General features: G+C 39.4%; 1 protein-coding gene across 3 annotated transcripts in view; it reads right to left on the bottom strand.

The window, feature by feature from the left end:
- The window catches only part of LOC135223590 (Krueppel-like factor luna), a 402,867-nt gene that overhangs the window by 46,137 nt on the left and 337,286 nt on the right, over positions 1-19,444 (bottom strand). For all 3 annotated transcript variants that reach the window (XM_064262133.1, XM_064262136.1, XM_064262134.1), the window contains one exon: positions 465-1,398. In XM_064262133.1, coding sequence (XP_064118203.1) covers positions 465-1,398 — 934 coding nt within the window. The remainder of the gene's footprint in view (positions 1-464; positions 1,399-19,444) is intronic.

The following is a 19,444-nucleotide window of genomic DNA, read 5'->3' as shown; positions in this document are numbered from 1 at the left end:
AGTAAGAGGGTCAGTCAATTTATTGAATGAAGGAGTTTCCTTGATGGTTACGCACTTAACACATTTTTTTACTCAAAATACTTCTACTTGGGAGAGCAAGGGAAGGGGGTGGGAGAGTTGTAAAAACAATGGAGTGTCCTTATGCGCCCCAGACAGGTGCGGAATATCAAATCTTTTTGGGCCATGATGACAACATTATACAAGCCCATTTGAGCAACGACGACCTACTTTGCAAGCACAAGTCATAACTTCTGTCTTTGAAAAAAAAAATATTGAAAAGTCACTATTTTCTATTCACCTAAGAAAGCAAAGAAGTATAATCTTACTGAGCTACGAATAAAGGGAATAAAAGAAATGCAACCAATTCTGACAGGCGACACTGGCAGGAAGGAACTGACCCTTACTGGAAGAAGTGTCATTGACACTTCGCAACGAGAGAGAGAAAAAGTCAGTATTGCACTAACCTGTGTGTGTACGTTGGTGTGCCTTGAGGTGCGAGGACTTTGTATATACTTTCTTGCAGCCAGGGAAGAGGCACTTGTGCACCCGCCGCTTGGCATCTGGGGAGGTGTCCGCCGTGCGTGGGTGGTGCACACCCACGCTCATGGCCCCCCGCACGCCCATACTCAAGCTACTGCTATTGTTGCTACTTTTTAAGGGTAAGCTGGTGGCGAAAGAGATGAACTTTGGCACTTGTGATCGGGCGTGAACTTTGAGGAGCGTGTGTGTGTGGGTGACGGGGGAGGTCTCGGGGGACGAGGGCGGCGTCAAGGTAGCGATGTTGGGCGCCGATTTGGCCGTCAGCAGTTTCGTCGCCGCGTAGAAGGGGGAACCGGACCCTCGACGCCCTCCGGCCTCCAGTCGGGTGTCTGTCACCATGTCCTCAGAGGACGCCCATGAGATGAGCGACCGACCGCGCGTGGGGCTCTGGCCGCCCGCGCTGACAGAGGTGTCGAGGTCGCCTTCCAAGGAAGCCAGGGAGGAGGCGGAGGAGGACGACGACGACACAGACACCGAGTCTAAAGATCTCTCGGAGCCGCACAGGTCGTCCTGACTCAAGGGGTCGTCCAGATCCTCCAGGGGCTCTTCCTTGACGCTAATGCTATCGTCTAGGGGCTCGTCCTTGAAGCAGGTGTCGGGGTCGAAGGGCTCCCTCTTGATGTTGAGCTCGGCGCTCAGTGTCTCGGACTTGACCTTCACCAGGAAGCGAGAGGCTCTCGCCCCCTTGATGGGGCGGCCGAGTTTAGTGAAAAGTCGTACTGGTGATGAAGAGCCATCGTGGGTGTACTCCTCGTAGTAGGCGGACCAAGGGGCGTCCGTTTCGCACCCACCCAGCTTGCGGCCGCCGCCCTTCACTCGCGGCTCATCCTTCAGGTACCGGTCCATCTCGTAGCAATTCTGTGAAGGGGAAAGAAAGAATACAGCGTTATTGCACCACAAAGTTTGTGAGACTTTTGTTTGAATGTGTTTGTTTATTTGTTTGTATTACTTCGACTTTTGTTTGAATGTGTTTGTGTTCATTTGTTTGTATTACTTCGACTTCTGTTTGAATGTACTTGTTTGTTTGTATTATTTCCAAAATCTTTTAACAAATCTCCGTTTAATAAGAACTTAAGAACAGTCAACGGAACACACAACAATAATGAAAAAATACAATAACAAACATAGGAATAAATAACGCATAACCTCCTAGTGTAAATTAAACCTCTTATCTGCTCAAAATTAAAGTATAAACAGTTAATTCCCGTCATTAGCATACAAACAATTATGTGTAATCTGCATTCAACCGCTCGAAACGGTTAAACATTAGCCAGACATTTCAGCATATCGCCGTTTGCACTGATGCATTCTAGCAACAATCAAACGCAAGTTCCCTAAAGGCGGCCATGTGGGGGAGGCCTCCAAAATGCAAAGTTTTCACAAAACTGCACAGCAGTTATGTGTACATCGCATGGTAATACAGCTACTACGTGGCCGCTTTTCAAACTTATTAAAAAACTAGCAAAAACAACCAAAAATTTTTCCCTTCCAAACAACCCCTCTCCCCAAACCTAAAAAACTACACACGCACAAAAATGATAACAATCACCAATACAGAATGTAAACCGCCTATATCGCACCTACGAAAGTGTCCTTCACTATAAATAACCCCCAAAAACCTCGGTCGCCCCCTAACCGGGGTCTCACCAGGCGGCGTTGCGAATTCTCAAGGGTTTATGGGCCACTCTACAAAATCCACGCTATTTCGGAACCACACTAACTCTAAAATAATTCTTTGGGCGGTGCTTTTACGCCTTTTCAAAAGCCTGTTTCTCTTTACCCTCACAAAGGTAATGACACTTAAGCTCCGGCAATGCTACCTGGAATTTGGAATGTAATGAGCAATATAACCTGGAATGCGGCCATTCCAAGCCAGCCAGATTTGCACTGTGACCCTCGACTCAAGCCTACAATATGTCAGTCAACGTTTATCTCCACGCTGTGCATTAATTCGTTTTGGTTATAACTGTTTTCACCGGCACTCGCCTGCAAAATTAAAAATTAAAATAAACGAAATGTTTCCGCCAGACATTTATTCACGACAGAGGGAAGTACAACGGTGACAGCGAAAGTGATACGACAATCCTCACCGTCATCATTTGGTTTAAGGATAAATGAATGAACGTGAAAATATTTCTGAGCGCATTTTGTTCACATTACAAAACTCAATAATCTTTAGGACGCTGTACTTTAACAATCAGCTTATTTAAACTTTAACTGGGTCTACTTCCTTTCCAGATTACCCTCCCAAACTGTATTAAAAGGAAATGTAAGAGATGCAGAAGTCCGCAGTCATTGAAAGGAAGCCCTGTCCCCCCCACCCCACAACCCCTTCATCCTACCGAGAGGGGCCCAGCATCAGAGGCAAAACTCACTAAGAGAAATTTAGCTGGCGCTTATTCTGAGCTCTAGGAACAAGTACACGATTCCGGTAATGTCTCCCAGGGGCACACTGAGAGTAATATCATTGAGATGCCAAGTATAGCTACGGCTAGATTAGAGTGAGTCCCCCAAAGACGTTGAACGCTTAACCCCCCCCCCCCCCTCCAAAACCCCCCCCCCCCCCCCCCCCCCCGCACACACACAAAAAAGAAGCACTTTATGGAAGGCATTCAAGATCGCTACCAAGATTATAGAAAATAAACGAAAGGTGACTCGCGGTTTCTGACGTTACTGAGAATTCGTAACGCTGTTAAGATTAATGACAGAAGAAGTGATCGAATGTGCTGCTTTCCAACAAATCAAAAGGGTTCTCACACCATGTTCAAGACGCCATCATTACGTCAACATTTGTTGACATCGATGTTCACAGATTTTGAGATGAGAAAACTCCTTAATCCGTTCCGAATCTTAATCCCTATCACAAGATCATTCCAGTGAGAATTTATCATTTCTTTTGTTCTTGGCCACAAAGTGCTTGCATTCTAACACCATTTAAGGGACCATAACTTTTTTTTTATTCACGGAAACAGTTTTTAAGAACACCCACATATATATCAGCACAGCATAGCCGAAGTCTAATATATCTGTTGCAAGTTCTTCATTTCTAGAAACCTGGAAAACGCTCTATGAATCCGCTTATCGGTTACAGGTATTATGCTGTGGTGCACATTTTCTTCAGATGAAAACTTACCATGTAGTTAAGGAATAACAATAATGGAATGAATGTGGTTCTAATCGTGTCTCCAGAAACTGTTTCCCACATTTACTGGGTGGACAATAGTAATCCCTGGATTACATGGCTTAGTAACTGTTGCTTTGCCTCCACTGTCAAGAATTGGCATTTTCTTCCTTCTTCGGTTTTCTCTTATTTTCGTCATTTTTCATCTCTCATCAGAAACTTGAAAGGTTTTTATCGTTTCCTTCCTGGTTAATTCCACCCTTCCTCCTTTCATTAACTTTTCTAGTTTTCTTCAAGTTTGGGGTAGAAGCGGGCATTGACCTGCCAGCCCCTAATCCTCAATGATTTATATCTCTCAGGATGTGGTGTACTGTGCTTTACCTAAAGACGTTGAAAATTACTTTTTTTTTTGCCTAATAGTTCTACGTACCATCGTGTTATTAGGATGATTATCATCATGATTTAAATATTATCTGACCGTGTTTCCTGAGAGGCTAATAAAAATATATGTTTTCTCCATACAACGATGCGTTTGGTCCATATATTTGCTGCGATAATGAACGCGATAGGCTATCAAAATATCGGGTGATATATCACATAATTGTCTTTTATGTCCTTGTTGTCTGAGGATGCAAGTCCGACGCGTATGCTACCGATTCAAAGTATCTTCGATTTCTGCAGCATTGTTACCAGGAAGAGTACCTTCGATTTCACGGCCCTGTATCCGTCGCTTTCAAAGTCTACGGTACTCGATAAAATGTGCCTTCAAGTTCAACGGCACTGTACCTGGCTGTGCCCTCCAACTCAGTAGTACTGTATCTGGTGTATCCTCTGAGTCCGTAGGCACTGTATCGAGTCTAAACCAAACGCAGTATTCAGACACGGAGATTTTATTATACATCATGATTATAAGTTGTTAATTTTTGTACCTAAAACTCTTTTACATTCTTATCACCCAAATTCACGGGAAGAAAAGGGAAGTTAATAATCATGGTAAAAAAAAAGATAAAAGGATTATATACATGAATAATATTTGTTCAGCTTTGTCAGACTATTTGTGTTCCCATTATAATTCATGTGACCGTGCATGAGAGCATGATGTGTGTGTTATTTGCCAATGCCATGCTTTAACATTGGTTTCTTCCCATAAATAAAACATTAGATTCCTGGAATATTCAAACAGACAACAACGCTGAGAGAGAGAGAGAGAGAGATTCAGCTTATGAAGACTGGTACAAGAAGAATTCACAGTAACCATGAGAAAATAATAGACACTACAAACAATAACTACGCCCCTCGACTGTCCAACCTATCAACCTATGCACGCTGTACACAAACACACGCACATATTAATACCAGACTAACGACCACGGTACGTGGTGTTCTATCCGTGCCGGTCGGAGGGCATGGTCCGACCAAATTAAATCTAAGTAACAAATAATTTTCAATAAAGAGACGGGCAATGGACGGTGCCCGCACACTGGGAACAAAACGCTGAGGGTACGAACACGGCATTGCAACGAGAAATAATGGGATACGCTGGTAACTTTCTAGAAAGAAAAAAAAGTACACACACACAGAATCGATCAAGTTACCGGCACGTCAAAAAATATCCAACGCAAAGAATGCAGAAGATGAACAAGGAAACAAACGACGATGTAATATGTGACGGAAAACAAAAGAATCTCTCTCTCTCTCTCTTTCTATCTCCAGCGTTGCAGCATCAAATTGACAGCCATAATAAATCCGATTAAATGCAATACGCCCATCACATCCATCCCAATATTGCATGAGATTCGACACACCGAGTGTGTGCCATCTGATCTAAAACAACTCCATGCACAAAGAGAGGGGGTGGGTGGGGGGAAGAGAGAGAGAGAGAGAGAGAGAGAGAGAGAGAGAGAGAGAGAGAGAGAGAGAGAGAGAGAGAGAGATTTCATTTCTTTTGCATGAGCATCGGAAAGTAACTGAATTAGCTTTATGCAAATGCGAACAAGGGTACATTTTGATCCGGGAGCTGCTGCCTCTACCGAGGAATTAGCACCAGAATTTTCCAACTGTTATTCTAACTTGGGTCCCCTTTTTATTCACTTAACTAATATGCCCTTCGAAATAAATGGGCCCTTTTTTTAATTTAACTTAAATACCCATTGAGAGATAGTATTTCCTTCGCTGCTTCTGCTGGAGCATAGTGAAGTAACTATTTCTACTTGTTCTAAAGTTATGCATAGAAAAACTCAAACAAAAAAAAGCTAACGAAGCATCCATGGTGCATAATGTTTACTGAAAAGGAGCGTCCGACAGTTGATCCGCATAGAAAATGGAAAGGAGAGTCCCATGTTAGGGGTGACTAAACAATAGAGTCAGATGGTCAGGCACTCATAGCACGAAAAGCTTGAAAATGCCTTTGAAAGCAAATAAACTCCACACAGTATTTCTTCATAGAAAAGCTCCCATTTTTCTCTAAAGCCTTAGAAATCTTTATAAAACCGTTCTTTCACTCTGCTATTTAGAGTTACACTTTCCCCAACATAAATCAGGGCATTAAGGGAACTCCCATTACGAAATGAAAAATGGCACACTGTATGAAACCACACTTCCCAGTTAGACCCAGGCGCCCTCTACAATATTTCACCTTTATGAACCGTTTATATCACATTCATTTCCGCTGAAGAATCATATAAACAATATACCCAGCACTAAAATAATAATAATAATAATAATAATAATAATAATAATAATAATAATAATAATAATAATAATGATTACGGCCAATGGATATAATGCATGCAAATTTATGCAAATGGTAATACCTTCAGAACGTTTCTGCGCGACAAAACAATGGTAATATAAACTCAGTTAATCGGAGGACTCCTAAAGTGATATGTTTTCCAATGGAAATTTACATAGACTCCATAATCATTTGCATAGAGGCGTTATTTGCCATTGTAAACTGGATCTAACAACCGGCCGCTCCACTGCTCTGACGGATGGGGGAGGAGGGAGGGAGAGAGGGAGAGAGAGGGCCAGTTTCGCTAATCCCTCTCCTCTCTCTTTCTCTTTCAAAATATCCATCAGGCTTAGTCAAATTTTCATGGAAAGGGAAAGGAAAAATATAGGTTAGGTCTTATTTATATAAAAATAGTACGAAGCACTTACCAATTTACATATCAGTAACGAAGATAAAAAGACGAGATTAATTTTGCCTGGGCAGGAAATAACATTTCCACATTGCAATTTAAATGACAACTGATTTAAAGAACTGAAAAAATCCTTTACGGAGAATAATAACTTTCCCCTGCCATCTGCCATCTATTCCTGTTGTCATTTCCCTCGTCTCACCTTCATGGTGTCAATCACCATCAACAATCTCTACGCATCTTGCTCGACCATTTTTTTGTGCTGGAAATAACATGGCTCTGGTTATATCGTATGAAAGAGAAAACAATGGCGAGCAGCACCCAACAGGACCCAACAACTGGCCGCAGCCCAGTCATTTCCAGGACAACGGTTGACTGATTACGGCCAATAACCGATAGGTGTTACCGTTCACGCTGACAACTAATTACTTCGTCGCCAGCCATTCGGCAATAAAATTTAAATGCCTATCGCGTAGCCGGCAAAAGGAAGCCTTATTAGATTTATCGAAATTCTAAAGCAATTATCCCGGTGGTGCGCTTTGTATTCGTTTAGCGCCAAACTGCAAATTCACTCTCCGACTGAAGGGAAGTTTGTTTTCAATTCACAGGTAAATTTACTTTACAAATGCTTTCGAACAAACTCACTTTTCCATACCACGGACATTCCTCAAATCAAATTAGAACAAATTCACTTTCTTCTCTGTAACGTGATGGCTATTCTCTCTGATCAAGTAAAAGCAAATTCACCTTCTAATGGGTTGGTTATTTCCTCATATTAAGTAAAAGGAAATTCTTTCACATTAAATACGACGTAGCTTTACTTTTTTCACATTGGATATTCCAACAAATTCAATGAAAGGAAACTGTTAGAAAGGTTAGACATTCATTCAAACTGAATAAAAGCGAATTCACTTTCTGATGACCATTCCCTAAAAAGAAAAAAGAAAAAAAGAAAAAAACCTCTCGGAACGCACAACGGAAAAGATTTTTTTTTTTTATCAATTTTTACAAAGACAGATTTATACTTCTATGCACATTTATATTATAAACAGTGTAAGCAAAAGCACGTCGCCATTACACGAATACATTAGGCACAAACATTAATGAAACTGTATAGCCAGCTGTTAGTAAAATTCAGCTCAGATACCTTAACATGAAAAGGAAATACGGGAATGCTAAGGGTAAATCAATTTATTAAAAGAACAGCAGAAAAGTGAGGTCCAAATTATCACTTGGCTCTCAATAATGTTTTTGTGCTGAATAAAAATTCAATGACCATACAGTTTCCTAATATTATGCAATGGGCAGAGAGATAAAAGGCATCTCCAGGCCGGATAAAGCAAACGAGACCCACAGCAACCAGGTCAAAACGGATGGTCGTATGCCTCTCAATTACTTGCTGATGGTAATGAACTTTATTTGTTAACGTTAATGGTATTATACTTTATTTCATTTGGTAACGCATTTTGATGAGTTATAGCTTTAATGAATCTCATAAAGTTGCATTAAAACACCAAAATAATATTTTTATGATCACATTTATAAGAACTGAACAAGTGAGCTCATATATGAGAAGAGCTTGACGTCCGATGAAGCCATTCTTTAATTGTATACGGCCAAAATTTGTTCCTCTCTCTCTCTCTCTCTCTCTCTCTCTCTCTCTCTCTCTCTCTCTCTCTCTCTCTCTCTCTCTCTCTCTCTTTCCTAATCGTCAGTGTTTACTACACTACCATGAATAAATATACATACATATATATGCTTAAAAAATCACAATGTCTTAGTAAAGACGAAAGCGCTTAGATTTCTGCTTATCAGTTTACTGTGGTATATATACATACATACATACATACATACATACATACATACATACATACATACATATATATATATATATATATATATATATATATATATATATATATATATATGCATCATATACGTGTTATAATTACAAATACACGCAGTGTCGAAGAAGGACTCACATTTCTAAAAAACTTCTCAAAATTTAACTTATTAACCCGAGAAACCCCTGTCATATCTCAGAGAGAGAGAGAGAGAGAAATTTCAGTAGTTTGTTATCCCCCTGAAATCTACGAAAGTGATCCAACATCACTATACCCTGAAACTCAAGTCTTCACTTGTAAGTATTTCTCGTTAACTTAAAGAATTAACTTTTGGCTCGTTCTTTGTCCGGTTTTAAATTTCAGTGACGGGGCAACTACTTCCAATCAATAGTTTTCTAAATGATTTAGTTACATTTCATCTACGCACAAGGAATGTGTGAATGCGAGTTTGTATGTGCGTCGTGTTTGTAATTGTATTTCAGCCGTAAGTGATTCCCCTTTTCTACAATTTTCTATAACGAGTGTATACATGTACCTATACATACATACATATAAATATATATATATATATATATACATATATATATATATATACATATATATATATATACATATATATATATATATATATACATAGTATATAAATATAGTATAAATATGTCGTTCCAATGGATATATGAATTCATACATGCTTATCTACATTAGCAATGAGCTCCAAACACCTGAATTTCTCATTAGATCAAAGCTATAAAAACCGTGTTGATAACCAAACGAGAGGAACTAGGAAAATTAGCATGAAATCAACACCACCACCATCAAGGCAACGCAACAGAGTATCTACACACAAGACGGAATCTCCGGTAACCAAACAAGGTAACGCAAGAACAGTAGTGTCCCTTAACTTTTTCTACCAGAAAACAGGTGGCAATGGGCCCAACCTTAAGAGCAATATTATTTACGTTCGTATTGACAAGTAATTATCGTAAGTGGACTTTGTAATATGAAGTAAGATCTGAACATAATTAAGCCTTCCAGTCATCTTCCTTATCTCGTAAAGGCGGTACTTGAATTACATATCACCAGGTGTTCCATAACCTGGAAAAGCGTGGAGAGCTTCGAAGATTTCAGAGCCTATTCAGAGACAACAATGACTGATGGGAAACAGGTCACTGGACTATGTATTAACACTCGAAAGAGCCAACTTGTATCTTCAAGAGGTAAGGATGGGGATCCAGCTTGCAATGGTCGACGGCGAAGAAAAGAATGAATCAACAAAGCAACTTTATGCACAAGCAAGCGAGAGAGAGAGAGAGAGAGAGATAAAAACTCAGTTGAACTGCCCGAGTCCAAACAATCTCGGCCAGTCAAACTTCATATTGAGAAACGTGAAATTCTCTCTCTCTCTCTCTCTCTCTCTCTCTCTCTCTCTCTCTCTCTCTCTCTCTCTCTCTAACCCAAATCTTATCTGATCGACGTTCACATACGGTCAACAAAATATGTTACTGAGAAAATACTCTCAAATGGGAAGAAAATTACTTAGGTAAAACTAAAGCAAAAAAGCCGAATGCATTTGGGATACCAACCAAGATCACCGGTTATTCTTAATGTATGTGAATCATCTCTTCCTCATAATACATACCAATCATATACATACATACATAGTACTATATGTATATATATATATATATATATATATATATATATATAGATAGATAGATAGATAGATAGATAGATCGTTCAATAATGAGCAAGTACAAGAAACCCAATAAACACATAAAAATAATTCTCATATTTTCACATGGTCTAAAGATGATTTTATTCGATGTTCCCTCCACGCCCACGCATAATTATATCTTGTGCCTTCAAAACTTGAGAGCTGATATCTCTTTATAAAACATGACTCATAAAAATCTAAAGGTGCAATAAGCAAAAATATACAAAACTCGTACTTGGATCGAAGTCAACGATGAAGAACCAATCTTCAGTGACCTTCATCCGCTGTGAATTATTACCTAAATATCTACGCCATCACAAAACAGTGCTAGAGAGAGAGAGAGAGAGAGAGAGAGAGAGAGAGAGAGAGAGAGAGAGAGAGAGAGAGAGAGAGAGAGAATTTCAAGAAGCGATAACACTGTATTTACCACTCTACATGGTATTTTAACAAGGCGTGATCCGACCTCCAACTTACTGGTCACGCGTGCAAGATTTTCTCCTCACGCATAAACTGTAAACTTTATATTCCTAATTTAACGAGGTGGCAACGAAACTTAAAACAAATACGCTATATTTTATTAGGAATCATTTTTCTGCACTGTTTAATATGCACATTATAGATTTTTTTACAATTTCACTCTAATGATTAAATCATAAATACCCTATTCCTGTAACTTTGGGCTCTTCCACGGACCTTTTCTGCAGCCACGAGTAAGCAAAAACGACCATAAAGCGGCAGACAATGTCCGACCAAAGGATAAAACAACTTTTTTAGTCCAGTCAAAGCATTATACAACAAGAAAACCAATCACCCAGAGAATACTGCTAAAGCAATACATACCCATTACCGACTCCTAACTGACGAAAACACCAGTGCGAGCCTAGCTAAAGATGACTCAAATAATTTTCTAACGACTTATGTGGGCTTAGTAAAACGTTTGCAATCTTTCGCGCAATGTCTCCACAGTGGCTTAAATCGGTTCATACTAAACACAAACACACACAGACGGACAAAAAATAAAACAAAATAAAAATAAAAGATCCCACTCATGCGCATTTACGCATGATGGTCTATCCTTGAACAAGTTTGACTGAAATCCCTTCAACAGTGTAGACGTTCAACGGCATTGTAAGCATGACAGAAACACTTGACAGAAAGACGGACAGAAAGGAACAGGAAATTGTTTTAGTAAATAAGTCCGCCCCCTTTAAACCTTAATTCTCCCCCCCCCCCCCCCCCCCCCCCCCCACCCCCCCCCCCCCCCCCCCCCCCACAACCACCCCACACACAGAGGACTTTGTCGGAAGGAGGGTAATTATCACAGTATTCATTTTGAGACGGCTCGTTAATACAGTGTCTGGTTAAAAATAACCAACTAGCATGACACTAACTCACGCCATGTATTTTTCATATTATTTACAAGTGAAGTAACAAAGTTTTCAGACTGAATTTTAATAAAGAACTAAAAAAGCAACTAAGACAAAGGGAAGCGTAAAAATTTTGACAATACACTTGTCACCACCAGTCCATGACGTATCCTCCTTATAAAAGGAAGGGGAAAAGGAGGGCATACGGACGGGTGGGTGGGGGGGGTGGGGGGGGGGGAGTATGGGTAAAGACGAAACAAGTTCAAGCAAGAAGAAACTTTCCGAACAAACGAACCATGAAGGAAAACATGTTTCTCTAGTGGAAGAAATACAAGTATGCTCAATACGTCTGTGAAGAAAATTCTAAGTTATGCCAATCATTAAAAACTGGACCAGCATTCACTGTTAATAGACTGAGGTAGCTCGTTTAAAAAATTCGGTATGTAAAAAAATAACGTATTTCTGAAATATACAAGAAAACTGACACGATTCTTAAGGGACACAAAAAAGTCAACGAGCACCGAACGAAAATTTCCGAGAACCCGATGAGTCTCATGGCAGGATCCCACAGGCAGTGCTGGAGCTTGGCCAGAAAGGATGACGTAACCCTCCTTTATTCAATCGTGGTCTTCATGTGTGTTTCTTTGCCCTTTTGCCACCTTCCAAGTTTACCAACTGATTTTTGTCTTTGACAGTTAAATTCTGCGTGCGTGTGTGTGCGTCCACATAAGCGAATACACCTACACCAGATATGATACAGAGCCAATCCACACAACAAAAGGAAACAAAAAGAAAATTCTAGCCTTGTCTAAGGTGGAAAGAACCTGCCTGATAAGTTTATCAGTCACTAAAACTAGGTTTATTACATAAGGGAATCGGAAATACCTACCAAATTCCCAAACTAGAAACCTTAAACTCGTTCTCATCTTCCAAAAAGGTAACGTAGGATTCACCTCTCCGCAAAGCCAATCATTGTAAAAAAAAACAAAAAAAAAAAAAAATGTAAGGAAAACATAAAATAAAAAAGCGAACACTTGAAACATATCCTATGTATAATAAAAAATTAAAAAACCATTTAATTCCATTTAGGCTTAGAGGATTTGACACAACACTGGGGAACTAATAATAGAACAGGTCACACTGCCTTCTCATAAATATATTTGGGCAAATATTTATTCCAATGAGTTCTTATGCAATACCAACAAATGGAAAAATCTAGTACAATCTAATGTGTATATGTGTGCGCGTGCGAGAGAACCCAAAGATAGATGCAGCAATCTTGAAAAAGGTTCGTGAATCATGCAAAACAATCTCTATATGCACAAAAAAATGAAGATACAAAACAACATATTCCAATCATCCAAAGACAAAGTCAATAAAGATGACGCAATTAGGCCCACCGCGCAGGCGACATACGTACATACATGGACCAATTCCAAGCCCTCCGAGAACGGCAAAGGGTCACAGAAGCTAACCCCTCATACTGAGCGCCCCGAGGAAAACCGATAGTCCGGGAAGTCACGTTCATTAATTCGCTGAACTTTGAACATTTCAGGATGATATCATGGGTCGTTTAGCCTGCCAGAGTTTTCGGACAAAAGTCTCAGAATTAATTAGTTTAATACAGCTAAGGATAATTAACGTTAATAAATACCAACTAGGTTCGCCTTGATTAAGCAAAGCGGCCGAGGAAGGAGCAGCCTTTGAATCAGGAGAGCAATATTGGCCATGCTGGAGTTCCTTCCGGAATAAACACACACACGCACACACACAGGAGCATGCATTATTAATTTATTATTAAGCATACATTAACATGCCAGTGGCAGATCGTTATACAACTACAACGAGCGCGCAACGATCACAAAATTGTTTATTTTATATATATACAAATTATATAATATATATATTATATCATTATATATATGTGGGTCATATATATACATTATATACATATATTATATCCATAATATAGGTATGTGTGTGGTGTGTGGTATGTATGATTAATAAACAATATATATATATATATATATATATATATATAATTATATATATTATTATATTTTATATTGTCAGGTTGTTTGACCTTTTGAAACAACCGTAGTTTTCAAATTTCTTTTTAAACTCCCCTCTCTTCTTTTTAGGTCGGGAGACTAGTTTACTTATGTCACGTTAGGAGTGACAAGAGTCAGTCCAGGTTTTGGAAAGGCAGATCGGCAGGGGATTCTTCGACAATGTTCTATTGAGGACCACCGTAGCAGCAGTGTTGGGAGGATTCACCTGGTTGCCTCCCCCCTTCCCCCTGGTGATGGATTTGGATTTTCGGTGCCAGTCAGGTTGTCGATTGCTTGAGGATGGGCATCAATCCCAGTTTCCTGAGAGGACGAGGTGGTGGCTTAAACCCATAGCCCCCTGTTCAGAAGAAGTATCTTCTGTGGAAGCTTCCAAAGCTGTCGCCATTGAAAACATTGTGATGTTTAACATCGGCCGCCTCGAGGAATTTTGGGATTGTGGTTCTTACAGACTTCAGTGTATTTTACTAGTATTTTGTTGGGATTAAGAGCAAGTTGGTATGGCTCTTGTCATGTTTACTAGTAAGTCTGTTGGTTTAATGGAGCAAGAAGAGTGGCCTATCTTTTCTTTTATGCCACTGTATGCCATCTTTCATTACTTGTATTGTATTTCTGTTGTCGACTTGAAGTGTTTGTTTGTTATAATTACTGCTGGTTTATTGTAAACTAATTGATATTGCTGCCGATTAATATATTTTCTTTTGTCAAATTGATGGCTTTGGAACTATAAAAGGAATTTAAGTGGTAAACTTATGCTAGTGTTTATTTTACATAACTTGTGATAAACTGTAAGTTATTTCTTTAGTATGCTTTCATAAACCTGTCACTCATGTTTACATATCGTAACATAATTTGTATAATGGAACTAGGTTAAGGGTACTTAAGTATTATCCTTGTTTTTAACGCCCACTCCCTTAGGTTTGGTTACAGTTTGCATCAGTCCATTCCAGCCCTATTTCTTTTTAATATGTTTTATGAATCTGATTGTCATGAAGAAACTGGTTCCATGACCAATAATATATATATATATATAATTATATATATTTATATATAATTAGATATATTAGATTAGATTACATACATTAATATAATATATCTAATGTTGTGTACCATATGTTTGGCAGTTTTGATATTTTCTTATATTTAAAATTTTGTCCTGTAAAAAAAACCATAAAAGAAACAAAGTTACTTTAATAACCTATTATACTTCGATCAATACACATCGGCCCTCGGTGGAAAATAGAAGGTGCTACAGAGGCAATATTTGTGTGGATTTAAATAGGAACGTAATCCACCAGGTAGCCACCACTAAATGAATCCCCAGGTCCAGCCTATAAGCAAAGGTCCTGAGATTATAAAAAAAATCCATCTCCTATCTATAATAGAACACAAGGAATCTTCTGGAAAAAAAAAATTAAAAAAAAATCCCGCTGGAATGCCTTAAACATGTTCAATTCAAAACCAGTATTTGACCCATATAAAGAGATTAACGAATCTTAATACCCTTCTTTTGTTTTCCCATTCAGACGATGGGCGATTTGCAATGACCGAAATATAGTGGCTTATTAGTTTGTTTGTTTGTTAAGGTCCCTTTTAAGATTATATATATATATAATAATATATATATATATATAATATTATACAATATATTATATATAATATATAATCGAAGTCAACTGTAATGGGCCGTAGCCTTAGGAGAAGAAGTTTGGGTTATAAACTTCAACCAAAACTAGTTGCGATGAGATCCAGAACGACAGACAAATAAACACTTTAGTTTTTTTTCTTTGCAAGTCTTAAGAGGTGAAGTTGCTGGCCTCGAGTACTTTTAATCCAATATTGATCAACATGTAGGTTGGCCGGCCAAAATCGAAAAACAGACCCTCCAAATGAGATCCTAATGCTGTACCATATATATATACACACACACACATATATATATATATATATATATATGTGTGTGTGTGTGTATGTGTAATTGAGAATAGCATGTACATTCAATGCAGAGCAAGAGGAAGTCCAAAACAATGGGTACGGTGCAAGACTAACCAACGCACGGCACTAAAGGATAGGAAGGGGGTGGGGCAGGACAAAGGGATGACATCAGCCCAGCTCACCATTAAAGAATGTCCGGTGAGCACAGGGGTGGGGGTGTAATGGGGGAGTAAGATGAGGGGGATGATGAAGACAGTAGTGTGTAGGTGAAGGTCAGCCCAAACTATTAATACCTCACAGGCCAAATGTTTTCGCTTGTTTTCCAAAATGTTTAAGTTGCTTCGAGCATCTTGTGCCGGGAGCAAATCTAACTTCTATCTATCTAATGAAAATTATTTTGACCACTTGACAGCACCAGCTCTCAACAGGATAAGAAACCCAATGAATAAAATAAGAAGGAAATCACAAACCCTAATGAAGCCATAAAACACCACACCTGATCGTCCCACTGTCCATGGACTGGATACGAGAAGCGAAGGAGTGGAGGAGGGCACGTGAAAACAGGCGCATTAAACGAGACAGCTGTTACAATCGAGGTCGTTTTTCTGAATGAACGCCTCACGTGCATGTTTCCACTTCGTCAAACCGCACTGAAAGAGGCTGTAAAATGACGAAAACCTTGCGTAACATGATTCTGTATCAACGACAAAATTAAAAAAAATCAATGATGACCGCAACATTTGCAAAATACTCCTCCGGAATGTCAGTGCAACCGCACATGGCAGATAAGTTCGTACCAAAGTCATTTCCTTTTTTTATTTCTATTCTGATTTTAGTCATAGAGCAAAACAAATAAACTAGAGTGAACCTACGCACTTACAAGTATTATGGGATTTTCCCCAAGAACCTGAAACAGATTCAGATAGTTCATATCATCCGGTGAAAACTAGTAATGGAGAGAGAGAGAGAGAGAGAGAGAATTCACAGCTACTTTTCAGTAGACTATTACACACTCACAAGGGCTTGTGTAAACGTACCTACACTTAAGAGACCATTATTAATAGGGTATTTCAACAAATGTAGACGTACAAACAATCACAAACACGGTGTGTTCAATACAGCAGCTGATACAGAGGGAAGTCTTCACTGGGCAATATTTTGTAAATAAAAAGAAGTCAAACGTTGGTGAATGGGTTACAAGGAGGCCCGAGTAGTCAACAGAGTGAGTGACTTACATTTCAAGACGATTGGAAAAAACCACGAAATGAAATTTCGGGAAATGGAAGTAATTGCAATATTCTATACAACTCTTCAAAATTGCAACGGCTTTATTAATATAACAACGAAATCTATTTGTTAAAACTGTGGAAAATGTTTTAGGCACAAGGAATTATGACGATGTGTAACTGGCAGGAAGCGCCGTCATAAGTGTACACAGTTTCCATGCATGAAACACCAACAAATAAAAACAACACTAAAATTCAATAGCAGCAGCAGGAGAGAGAGAGAGGAGAGAGAGAGAGAGAGAGAGAGAGAGAGAGAGAGAGAGAGAGAGAGAGTAAAATAGTTGAAGTCTTTCTTCCGGCACAAAGAACACAGGAGCAGGAAAAAAGGCGAAAGGAAAAAATCCTCTGTGAAGTTGAATAACAATGGATAGCTAAGCATTTCACTTTGATATTTTTACATAATGCAATGTTTCTCATTTCCTAGAAGACATTTCCTGTTATTTTCTGGACAATCTCTCTCTCTCTCTCTCTCTCTCTCTCTCTCTCTCTCTCTCTCGAAGAAGAAAGATCGTCTCATCTCACGTCTCTCTCTCTCTCTCTCTCTCTCTCTCTCTCTCCCCTTTGAGTGTTCGAACCTCTAAAGGGACGCGGATCAGCAGATGGGCGCGTTCTCTAAAAATTCCAGTGTGCCTCTGTTGAAATGAGGAGTGAGTTAGGTACCTAATTGTTGAACGACTGTTGTGGGTCGCAGTAAGGGTGGGGGGTGAAGAAAAGAACGAAATATAAGCGTCAGTATTTACTACTCTGTCAAAATGAATACCATCAAAAAGGCAAGCCCCAGTCTCTCTCTCTCTCTCTCTCAACAATATCTATCCTCGTTGCTCCCACTTTCTTTACAGCCACCTACTAACCTGGTTGGTTCTCTTTCTCTCTCTCTCCCTCTCATAACTCGAACTCTCCCTCTTCTTCCTCTGCAACCACCTCTCTCTCTCTCTCTCTCTCTCTCTCTCTCCTCTCTCTCTCTCATAAATCGAACTCTGTCTCTTCTTCCTCCACATCCATCTCTAAACCCAATCTCTCTCTCTCTCTCTCTCTCTCTCTCTCTCTCTCTCTCTCTCTCTCTCTCTCTCTCCTAACTAGGCGGCTTCCTCTCTCCCTTTTCCCTTCTCTCACCCCTCCATCCACCTATGAATTCTCTCTCTCTCTCTCCTCTCTCTCTCTCTCTCTCCTCTCTCTCTCCATCCATCTCCTAACCCGGCTGGTTCCAAACTTTAGGGTCAAATGGCACCACCCGAGAGACCCGACACAGCTTACCCCCAATCACACTTCTGACACCTGGAAATGGAAAGTTCTTAGAAGGCTGCACATCACGGGACCCGAAATGACAAGTCGCATTCGATCTATAACCCAGAGTGGAAAGTCAAAAAGGAGCGTCTTGTACTGCTAGAATAAATACTACGTTACATACACACATTCGAAATCCATACACACACACACAAAATATATATTTATTTATATATATATATATACATACCATACACACACACACACACATATATATATATACATATATGTATATAAATTTATATAATTAGCTTACATGCCATTCGTTAAGTGTATTTAAAACTAGGATTGCTTAGTAAAATTTAATGAGGAAAATTTAGCATCCTCAGGTTACAACACAGTTTGAAAATATTATTAATATTTTTATCAACGATGATATATAAATCTTTTGCGAGAGAGAGAGAGAGAGAGAGCAATCCGAGGCCTGTCAAATCTCTCTCAGCATCTGTGGCGACCCTCTATAGTCATCTAACCACCAGCTATATAACTTACAGTTAACGTCAGGTGAAATGCATCAGATTTCCAGGAATCTGTCCCAGATGTCTCCGTCCTCTCCCGGGATCGATCACAGGGTGAAACGGGTGTATTATGAAGCCTAAGATGGATAAAAACTAAATAACCGCATGGTTTCTAAAATTGAAAACTCGCTATCAAGTAACAGAAGAATATTGGATTACAAAAGAAAAACAAATAAAAGCCAAGGCAAAGTTTAAAAATTAACAAACCCAAAAACACACAGCCTCACCTAAACATACAAAAAGTTGCAGTCCCACACTCCTATATTATATATATAAAAAAGAAACCCTACAATCACAAAACAATAAAAAAGGGAATCCCTGGGGACCACAAAACCACGATCATTTACGGTCTTCCCACGCTACCCGTGAATCAGACTGCCACGAAATATCACAACCAGAGCACACCGACGGCGTCTCAGAAAGTGAGAGAGGGAAAAAAATGCTAGAGGAAAAAAGGTACTTGATTAGTACCTGTCTCTCACTCGTTCCCCTTTCCTTTGCGAGGGTAGGTGCATGCGATTATGAGCTCAGAACTCCACGTGAGGATATATACACGCAACTCTCTAATGAACAGAGGATATCAACGTCGCATTAAAAAATGTAAAGAGATAAAAAGCAATCTGATA

Source organism: Macrobrachium nipponense, chromosome 10 (assembly GCF_015104395.2).
Source record: "Macrobrachium nipponense isolate FS-2020 chromosome 10, ASM1510439v2, whole genome shotgun sequence".
Taxonomy (NCBI): domain Eukaryota; kingdom Metazoa; phylum Arthropoda; class Malacostraca; order Decapoda; family Palaemonidae; genus Macrobrachium; species Macrobrachium nipponense.
The sequence above is the reverse complement of the archived record's forward strand: the minus strand, read 5'-3'. Positions and strand labels throughout refer to the sequence as shown.